The sequence below is a fragment of the Amphiprion ocellaris genome, chromosome 2 (genome assembly GCF_022539595.1).
Source record: "Amphiprion ocellaris isolate individual 3 ecotype Okinawa chromosome 2, ASM2253959v1, whole genome shotgun sequence".
Lineage (NCBI taxonomy): Eukaryota > Metazoa > Chordata > Actinopteri > Pomacentridae > Amphiprion > Amphiprion ocellaris.
In genome coordinates this window covers 2,301,374-2,311,689 of record NC_072767.1, presented here as the reverse complement: position 1 = coordinate 2,311,689, position 10,316 = coordinate 2,301,374, and the positions used below count along the sequence as shown (strand labels likewise).

Below are 10,316 nucleotides of genomic sequence, written 5' to 3'. Positions count from 1 at the left end.
GGGCTTTGATTTTTAAAAAAATTTTTTGCTTGTAGTTTTGATGCTGTGGCTAATAAGCAGAGAAAAGCACCATCCCCCGTTTGTTGTTGGTGTTGTTACCCTTTGTGTCACTGTAGAGAAGGTATACATGTGTCAGTTCAGACAAAATTAAGGAAATACATTGCTGCACTCGTTTGTGGAGCCAAAAAGTTTTATAAAACATGTTGGCGAATTTTTGAATTTCAATGTTTCAAATTCACTATTTAAATTTTTTTTTAAAAAAACGTCTTAGCTGGGAGGCCATATTTATACTTACAATATCTCAGAAATACAACTCATAGATCCATGCAATTTGGTGACGACAGACAAAACTGTGTTAATTTCCAGTATATGTATGGTAACATCCGGTAAGGCAAAATTTGCATCATATGGTAACATCTTGTAACTTTGCATATACAGCCACTAGACCACCTTTGTTTTCTTCAATTTCTTGTTCATTTTAATGCCTGGTCATCTCATGGGGTAGAAAGATGTTTCCTGCTGTGACTACCTAGCAGTTTGCTAGAATCATGTTGGGCTTGTTTTTTCTTGGTGTAATGAACAGCTGTCTTGGAGATCTTCAGTTTTTTCACTCCCTGTCTCTCACTCATGCCAGTTTCCAGCAGTGCCAAGATGGCTGCCTTTGTGGCTTCACATAATTCTCTAGTTTTAGGCGTTATATGAGAGCTGACAACTTCTGAGTTGTGCTACGGCTTGAATGTAAGCAGGAAACCACTCTAGACCTTTACATGTCCAGTGCTGCTTATGGCATGAAATGTTCTCTTATATACTCTGGGAATACAATGAAGCTGAAGCATGTTAGATAGGACATAAAGTATTATGGAATCAGCTGCATTTTTTGTCGTGATCATTGTATTCTTCAAGTAATACACCTTTAGTGCTACCAGGCATTGAAATGAACAAGAAATCGAAGAAAACAAGGGTGGTCTAATACTTTTTTCCTTGACTGTATAATGACAATATATAGAACCTTTTGTACACCAGGTTTTGCGGTCTACATCACCATATTGTCAAAATACCAAAATGGTGGAGCCTTGTCTTGTCATACTTACCCCACTTCAAATTGTAGTCACATTAGAGGCCCCAAAAGTTGGTGAAATGTCAACCAGACGCTCTATTTTTAGTAGGAAATCTGGATCCATCCATATATGAACGTTTGCAGGAACTTTTTAGGGGATCCAAACCTGCCATTGTTTGACACTTTCGCACTTCTTTCCATTTTCAAAGGTCAATAATTAAAATTTTGGCCTCTGCTGGAGCCATTCAATCATTTCTGCCTGCTAGAAATAATTTCATCCATGTCCTCACTAAATTTCATGGCTTTAATAGTTACATTTCTGGAGATATTGAACCCTTTAACATGGCTTCTCCGCCAAGATGTTTATTACAGGTGAAAATACAAACATTCCTATATCTGAAATTATGTGAAATTCTCAAATGCAGCCAAGATATTTTTACAGAATTTCGTTTTGGGTTCAAAATCACAAATAAGTGAACTCTGAGATGCTGCAGCAACATTAATAATCTGAAACGACAACAGTGCAACCTCTGCAGATGCAGCCCAGAACATTTCTCTTGCTCATGAACGCTGTGTTGCTTCATTTCTTTTGAAAGGCTAGTTAAGTCTGGAGATCATTTCCTGTCAGCAGTGAACTGTATTATAACCTGGCTGTTTCAGAGGCCTTCAGCTTTGATAACTGACCTTCTGAGCCCCGGCAGGTTGCTGTTAGAGACCAAATGCATGTTAGTCTGCATCTATTAGTTTGCATTTAACTGTCAAATCTCTACGTTTGGATGTGTAGTACATGTGTTTGTCTTGCTGCAGACGACAGATTCGTGTTACCACAGCAGCCACCGGGAGAGAGTTGGAGCCTGTTAAAGTTTAATGTTTGTTTACTGCACATGTCCCTTGTCGACCCTCTCGGTTACTGTGGCCTCAGGTTCGACCCTTTAAACGAGTCCTTTAAATGCCACTAACAAATCATCACCGGGATTAGAGGAGATCAAAGAGGGTGAAGCTGTAACTGCATCTATCTAATCTGTCTGACCTCACGTTAAAGATGATAAAGCAGAGGGCTGCAAATTCAATTTCCAGAAGAGTATTTCAGGAGTTTACGAGTCGGTCTGTAACTGCTCCAGGTGTGCTGCACTGCATCTGTCGGAGCTGCATGTGTGAATTTCTATGCAGTGCACATTTTGAAAGAAAATATGATTATCTGCATTCCTGCTTGCATAAATGTACAGAAATACATGGTGGAGAATGGTTACTATCAGCAGTGTGAGGTAAAACTGCAGTTCAGTCGTCCAGTCTGAGTGGAAAAACTTTGCTGCTGTTGTGATGACAAGCCGGCGATGCAGGGGACCTGGCAGCAGTCTCCGTGGCAACTGCATGCATGGCTGAAGAGTGATATTGCGTCTCCACACTGCGATGAGCAGAAAGAGTGAAAAGAGAAGGGAGGCAGAGAGGGGGGGATCTTGGTTTCATGGTTTTTGCAGGGGGGAGCTAACATTACATGGGAGTGAATTAGGAGTGATGACATTGTTTGTAAGCAGCAGCTGAGTGCACCTTTACATCTGCCTCTGAGGCCGGACGGCTATTCACCTGTCCGAGCCGCCGCAGATGGAGCAGCCGGACAAAAGGGGGGCAGACAGATAAAACCCTATCCAGAGCTGAGCCTGCGCTGCTGTTGACACTTTGATATCTATAATAGCTCTCAGGTTTCCTGCTTGTTTCAGAGGAAATTAGGGATTGATTCTGGATCAGACGGGGGGTTCTGGGTTTCCACTGTCAGCCAGGATGTGGATCCAGAGGAAACACTGTGATATCTGAGGAAAGTCCACCAAGATTGACATGGATTAAGGAGCAAATGATTTCCAAGTATGCAGCTTGCATTACTTCTAGCTGGAAAGTGGAATTATCTGTGGTAAGAGGCAGACTAGCTTTTCTTCATGGTTTTGTAATTGCCAATGATTATCTCTTTAACCAGCATCTTGCCATTCTAAATGTATCCCTGAATACGTCTAAAGTGCTGCTAAAACTGTGGGATTTCTGAAATATCCACCACTTCTACCAAGACTCAGATGGAGAAAAAGTACCCAGCAATTGCAGGAAGAGAGAAAGGTAGGTCAATGGTGTAACTGAAACTACAAGTAAAGAATTAAACACAATGAGCTCATAACTTTGCTCCAGTTGGTCACTTTGGGTCAGTTAATATTTCCCAACCCTGACTGGAGCAGAGTGGAGGTTTTCTCTGCCTGCAGACCTGCCAGGACTCGCTCCGCTCTGTGAAAAAATGCTCCCACTTGTGCACATGCCGCTGAACACTTGTATGCTGATGTAATGCTTTTCCCCAGGTTGTGTTTTTGTGTTTGTGTGCCGTTGCCTGTAGTGCTCAGTAGCTGTTTGTCTGACTGAGCTCTGATGCTGTCATTTAGGCAGAACAAGATCTCAGAGGATCTAAAGTAGACTAAATTTAAAGTTTAGCTCAACTAATTTACACTTTAACACTCTAAATTTATTACTGAATGATAACACAATCTACTCACACGAAGCTGCAGTGAAACCCAACCTGCTTTCATAAATAACAAGAGGAATGATTTGAAGAAAAAGTGTTGCCTCATTAAATTTGAATGCATTTGTGCAGTTGTAAATAAACACGTGGGTCCTCCAGCTTTGTGATTTTTCTCCTGTCTTTAGGGCCAGGACCTGGGCGCTATGGGCTTCCTCCCACTATTGGATTTGTTGGCCACGACTTCACAAAGCCAACCAGCCCTGCCTACTCCTTCCACGGCCGGATGAGTGATAATAGTGAGTTTGGCCTTTTCTATTGCTTTTAATTCTGATTAGTATTAGCCACATTTGGGTAGTTTCATTTTTCATTTTCATGTAACCGAAGGACTTTTTGCTTTGTTCAAAATTTGGATTTAAAGACATAAATCTAATCATTGCTAAAGGCATTACCATCAGACACATTACACTTTTTTGTATACTATAATGCTACATCTATCTCTGAGTAAATTTATCTTAAATCTAAAATGCATCACCACAGTCAATTCTGTTGATTACGGTGTGATGTAATGTCATAATAGAACCACTAGGGGGAGACAACACCTCAGAATTCTGTAGTTAGGTCCATATACTGTATATAATTGAGAGACTTTTTTAAATTAAAAAAAAAACGTTTTTTATGTTCATTATAATCAAGTCTTTACAAATTCCATAATTATTTAATATAGAAACAATCACTTATTAATAAAAAATTACTGGATATCACTAAAATGTCAACTAAATAACTGTCCAAATTTAATAACAACCACCTTCTAATTAGCCAAACAATAATAAAATGAGCCGATTCAGAAATTGCTTTGATTGTATTATTTTTATTAGGATGAGATAATCATGACAGATATTTCTTTTTTGGCAAAATATCAAATTTTATATGGAAAATAAACTGTTTCTGTGTCTGAGAGATCACTGTCAAATAAGTTACTCATTACAAAAACACCTCTCAAGGAAGTGTTAATTACATATCACGTGACCTGCTCCACATGATGTCATTTCCTCCTGAAGAAAAGACTGAACGACTCCAAAGCTTTCGGAGTTATTTAATATAGTGTGTGAAGTCGTGTGGATTTATCACGTCAACAGGTTTGCTACAGTATCTTTAGAAATAACTTTCAATTTCAATTTTACTCAATTGTATATATAACATTTAGAAGAATTTTCCTGGAAAAATGCCACATGGTGTTTGGTTATAGGCGGCTATGTTGATTTTAACGATATCTGTCAGCTATGTTACAAAAAGTCCCACAATTATATATTGACCCAGTTAATTCTCACATTTTCTTCATCAAATTGATTTTAGCCAGGCTTTTTCAGGACAATTGTATGATCAAACCAAATTCTCAGAGAAGATATTAATCGTGAATCTTTCCTTTCAGTGTACCGTGTTGATTCCAGTCCCGGGCCTCGATATCACGTCGATGCAAAGATTACTCGCTATGGAAAGGACGGTACGCCTGCATACTCAATGTTGGGCAGAATGAAAGCACAGAGTGAGTATTTTTTCCTTCATCACAAGCAAGCATTTCTTTTAAAGTCATTTTTTTCACATATTAATATATGTTGCTACAATACCTTCTGAATTCCATCCTACTCTGTTAGCTGTGTTAAGAATGAACTACAGTTGGAGAAAAACATTTGCTTTTGGCACGTCTTGAGAGCCAGTGTCAGCTGTTGCAACTGAACTTAGCTACCTACACTAACATATGGTGCTGATATGATGGTTTCCCATTTTGTTTTTTTTAGAAGAGCTGTTCCACACACCTGGACCTGGAGCCTACAGTCCTGAGAAAGCCCCCCCATGCAACCTGCAGCGTAGACCCCCATCCTACACCATGGGAGCTCGAACACACTACCGCAGCACTGATGCAGTTCCTGCTCCCAACAAGTACTCTCTGCCTCCCCTCATGGGCTCTCAAATCCCGAACAAACCAGCCAGCGCAAGCTACACCATGTCAGGTAGTTTCAGCACAGGGGGACCGTCTGTGGATTTAGCCAAGACCCCCGGGCCTTGTGGCTACAACAGTACGGACCCGAGTGTTTATCTGACCAAACAGCCGGCGTTTTCAATGTTGGGGCGTCACAACTTACCCAGAGACAGCACCAAGAAGCCAGGTCCAGGAACTTATAATCCAGAGAAAGTCACAGTTCACAAGGCCCGAGCACCAGCCTACTCCCTGGGAATCAGACACTCTGAGTTTGTCACCCCACTAGTTGTCAGTGTTTCCGACTGAGAAAATGACAAATATTATTCGTAATGTGAAAAAAAAAAAAAAAAATCCAATGGTCAAACGTATATGAATACATATATTTTATTTTGTTCTTTGGGTAACAAAGAACTTGAAGAATCAATCATAACTGAGTGACAAAATTTACAATATCTAGAAATAATATATGCATGTAGTACAAACAAGCTTAAAGAACAGAAAATATACAAATATAGAAAGTTATGGGCTAAATAAATAAAACCCAATACTCGAACGACAGCTCAGTAAATAAATCAGTTTTGACAAAATGACATAAACAGATATTTTTAAGTGTGCTAAAAGTGTACAGTTGACAGGCAGACTTTCCCTTTCATACTGTCAAAAGGTTATCATTCACAGCCGTTTCTCATTACCTCTAAAAAATTTCTACGCAATACATTAGATCACATGTAGAGATGAATGAAGGAGAGAGGGTCAAAAGACAACAGAAAACAGCAAAGAAGATAGCAGGTATTTTACAGCTGGTTCCCATTTAATCCTTTGGGAGAGGCCTTCTGAAAAGCAGTATGTGTGGCTCTGGGGAGTAAAGCAAGAAAGAGGGATCTGTCAGCATCATCTACAGTAAGTGGTTACACCATAAATATATCGACAAGCTAACAGCTGAGGTCCTTCCATGTCCAAGTTTCATCACATATTAATGATGCATTATATACACTTGGAAAGACCATGTATATCCTGGCAGCACTGTTTTATTCAATGACTCCTATAACTCTGAATTTTCTATGAAAGGATCATTTAAACTCTATCTTTGTTGCAAAAATAAATAAATCATTCATTTTGGTTCTTTCATAGATTTAATACAGGTCTTCTAGGAAATATGACAAAATTTAATGTACTGGTTTTTCACTTGAACCACACACTTTTCGTAGCTGTCCACAAATTTCTGGTTGTATATTTAACCTGCCTCTTGACAGAAGTGGTGCAATTAAAATAAATTTGTTGTCTTTCTGACACAAACTTGTTTATTAATCACAGTCTACAGGTTCTCAGAAGAGTTTAAGTCAGGACTTTGGGGAGGTAGGTCAAAAACCTAAATTCTAGACTGATGTAGCCATTTCTTTAGCACTTCTGTGTTTGGGGTCATTGTGTTGTTGGGACACCAAACTGCATGAAAGGCCCAATCTTCTGGCTGATGATTTTAGCGTTTCTTGAAGAACATGGAAGTAGTCCTACATACAAATTTTTCCATTAATGCCACTGAGAATCAAGTTTAATGATTTTTAATGCCATTTAAGGCTTTAATTTTCACAAAATCAATTTAATGACTATTAATGCTTTTTAATGCCCTGCCGAAACCCTGTCACAAGCAGAAGTTAAGAGGCCATGTAACTAAGAAAATTTGATTAACACAACTTTCTATACGACCAAAACTGATTTGCTGTATGTATATATGTGTGTGTGTGTGTGTGTGTGTGTGTGTGTGTGAGTGTGTGTGTGTGTGTGTGTGTATATATATATATATACACACACACACACATTTTTTTTTATGATCTGGCTGCACAGTGACTTGGTGGCTAGCACTGTTGCCTTGCAGCTAGAAGATTCCCGGTTTGCGTCCCGGCCTTCCTGGGATCTTTGGAGTTTGCATGTTCTCCCTGTGCATGCGTGGGTTTTCTCCGGGTTCTCCAGCTTTCTCCCACAGTCCAAAAACATGTTCAGGTTAATTGGTAACTCTAGATTGCCTGTAGGTGTGAATGTGAGTGTGATTGTTTGTCTGTACATGTAGCCCTGTGATAGACTGGTGACCTGTCCAGGGTGTCCCCTGCCTTTGGCCCAAGTCAGCTGGGATAGACTCCAGCCCCCCGTGACCCTAATGAGGATTGAACAGTGTATAGATAATGGATGGATGGATGGATGTTTTTGATCCAGCAGATATTTCCAGAAGACCTGTAATCAATTTATGAAAGAACCAAAACTCATGATTGATTTTTTTTCTAACAAAGCTGCATATATTCAGTGACTCCACCATTCTGGCTTATAGGAGTCACTGAAAACTCAATACTGCCATGATAAACATGGTCTTTAGAAGTGTATGTAAAAATTTGTTTCCGACTGTCGTTTCATGTCTACCTTAATACAAAACTGGCATGATGCTTCTCCATACTGAACATGAAGAGATCCTTTCATTGTAGACTACAGCGTACAAGATGGCCACCAAAATACACAGTTTTTCTTCTGTCTAAAAATGCAACACCAAGCTGGGCTGAAGATAAAGGCTTCAGCAGAGGGTACCTTTCATGGTAAACTCTTTTTAGAACAACATTTCCCTACTGTATTCCTCTAGACACTGTTTCTCTCGTACGTTCCAGTAAAAAGGAAGTGAAAGAATTTTGTTCCCAAAAATACTATATCGGCATTGACAGTATTAATTTAATTTCACTAACTCAGAAGAGTGGAAACATATATTTATATCATATCAGACATGGTGGAGGGTGAATCCTCCCTTCTGCTCCGGTGTTGCTGACCTGGTTTGTGGATCATGTAGTGAATCCAGCCCTGGCTCTGCTGCACCCCGAGTCCTCTCCACTCTTCTTCTGTCATCAGGTGGGAGGTGGGCACCAGTTTAGACAGCTGCTTCGGAAGCACGACATGTCTGCGGGAAGGTAAAACACAAACACGTAAACAATGACCCACTGCTGCTCAGAAAATATACTCTGTCAGGTAGGAGTAGCTAACAATAACACTTAATGTAATGTTAAGTGTGTTTTTACATTGCAACTGAAGAAAATTAGCCGCAAAGTTCAAACACAATCGTTGCTAACAGTAGTGTTAGTACAACAGTTAGCATAGCTAGCTGTTAGCGAGGGGTTGTTCTGTTTGAGCACTGAGCCAACGTAAATATCCAAGTACACACCCACAACTATGCGTTACTAAACATATACATATGCCGTTAATAAAACTAAGTTAGCCATATCAGGAACATGTTAACGCTATGCTAGAAAAGTTAGCACAGTTTGACGTTAGCGAGCAACCGAAAACAAAATAACGGACTTTTGAAAACGTTTACAAACGTCTCTACCTGTACTCGAACTCGTCGTCGTTGTACTTGTCAGAGTAGAAAATCTGTTTCTTCGACATTTTTCGTCAACGATAGCGGTCAAAGTTGAAATCCAGAAAGCTGTTTTCAGATGAGGTGAAGTAAGTCAGTCTGCGATATGTCCCAGCGCAACAGGTTGCTGTCATCTGCCGCTGTTTTCTGCGGAAAATTCAAACCCCAACGGTTACCCGCAGCCTCCTGATTGGTCAACGCAGCGGCACACGGAGCAAACAAGATCGTCTATTTTAATGACAATGAGTCACTAGGCAGTTAAAAACAAGACACTTTAATGAAGGCGCAGAATTTGCAACCATACAGTGGGTGAATATCCTGATACACGTTCTTTAAAAATGATCTTCAGCAGTTATCTTGTAGATTTGGTTATTTGGTTAAATAAATAGTAGGGGTTTGACCTGAGGTTATAAGATGTGTTTGAAACAGTTTTGAGTTTTGTGAAAGTGAAAACAAGGACTGAGTGAGAGCTCTTCATTTCAGCATTGTATCTGTTACGTAACGTCTACGTACTCTTGACTTCTGGGAGCTGGAGTTTGACACAGGAGACTACACTAATATTCAGGAATACGTGCAAAACTAAAACTATGTTGTTGTTTTTTTGTTTAGGGTAAATCCCAGGTAAGATTATATTTTTTGTCTTTAATGTATATTTTTTCCAGTATCAATATAGTATGTACACAAGAAGTATACTTAGGTGAAAAGAAAAAATGTGAGATGTAAAATCCTACAAACTTTCATCTTCTCCTACAAGCCTGGAAAAGAAGCTCCCCTGGAAATCTTAACTCAATGAGTCATTTTGATTAAACAAACATGTTACTTATACATAAAAGCAACTTAATTGTCTTTTTTTTAAATGTTGCTTTAGAAAATATGGACAAAACTTTACTATAACTTTATAATTAGCGATGATTAAATTCCTGTCATAATGATCGAAAATCTCCAGCCACCAAGGATGCTTAGCCTACAGTAACAAGGCTTAGCAAATCTGCTTTATATTTCACATTGTACAAAAAAGTATTTGTAATGTTTTTATAAATCAGTGGATAGACTTATGTGACTCTCAGGTTCACAGTCGAAAAAAGTTTATGTATGTACAAAAAAAAAAACAACACACACAGAGGCTTGTTTTGTTCTGTCATAATATGGCATCAACATACATTAAAACCTTGCTTCGATTTCCTCAGACTAATATAATGATTTCAGTGCTAAGGATAAGTAATGCCAGTATCATCTGAGAAAAGCTCTGAAACGAGATTTGACTGTATAGAGGTCAGGAGTCGACTAATTGGGGAGGAGGCCTCTTATTTCAGGAAGGCATCTTATCCTGGGATATCCATAAGTGCAAAAGTTACCCCAGCTGGGGGATACAGTTGCTAAAAAATATAATCTTTTTCTA

The 10,316-nt window shown here is 39.2% G+C and overlaps 2 protein-coding genes across 2 annotated transcripts; one reads left to right on the top strand and one right to left on the bottom strand.

The window, feature by feature from the left end:
- Positions 1–2,519: 2,519 nt before the first annotated feature.
- Positions 2,520–6,242, top strand: odf3l2b (outer dense fiber of sperm tails 3-like 2b). The gene is made up of 5 exons (XM_035951689.2): positions 2,520–2,963; positions 3,067–3,160; positions 3,737–3,847; positions 4,981–5,094; positions 5,348–6,242. Exons 2-5 carry the CDS (start codon positions 3,121–3,123, stop codon positions 5,833–5,835), a joined length of 753 nt encoding a protein of 250 aa, XP_035807582.1. The 5' UTR covers positions 2,520–2,963; positions 3,067–3,120; the 3' UTR covers positions 5,836–6,242.
- On the bottom strand, positions 5,898–9,073 carry cks2 (CDC28 protein kinase regulatory subunit 2). Its single transcript, XM_023277745.3, has 3 exons — positions 8,888–9,073; positions 8,334–8,461; positions 5,898–6,384 (listed from the first exon to the last, which is right to left on the bottom strand). Exons 1-3 carry the CDS (start codon positions 8,944–8,946, stop codon positions 6,341–6,343), a joined length of 231 nt encoding a protein of 76 aa, XP_023133513.1. The 5' UTR covers positions 8,947–9,073; the 3' UTR covers positions 5,898–6,340.
- Positions 9,074–10,316: the final 1,243 nt, after the last annotated feature.

Excerpts from the sequence above, each read along its gene's own strand:
- odf3l2b (XM_035951689.2), top strand. The coding sequence starts at position 3,121 with ATGGAGAAAAAGTACCCAGCAATTGCAGGAAGAGAGAAAG. Across the intron at positions 3,161-3,736 it reads AATTGCAGGAAGAGAGAAAG|GGCCAGGACCTGGGCGCTAT; the intron begins GTAGGTCAATGG and ends TCCTGTCTTTAG. Across the intron at positions 3,848-4,980 it reads CGGCCGGATGAGTGATAATA|TGTACCGTGTTGATTCCAGT; the intron begins GTGAGTTTGGCC and ends CTTTCCTTTCAG.
- cks2 (XM_023277745.3), bottom strand. The coding sequence starts at position 8,946 with ATGTCGAAGAAACAGATTTTCTACTCTGACAAGTACAACGACGACGAG. Across the intron at positions 8,462-8,887 it reads GACGACGAGTTCGAGTACAG|ACATGTCGTGCTTCCGAAGC; the intron begins GTAGAGACGTTT and ends ACCTTCCCGCAG. Across the intron at positions 6,385-8,333 it reads CTACATGATCCACAAACCAG|AGCCACACATACTGCTTTTC; the intron begins GTCAGCAACACC and ends TTTACTCCCCAG.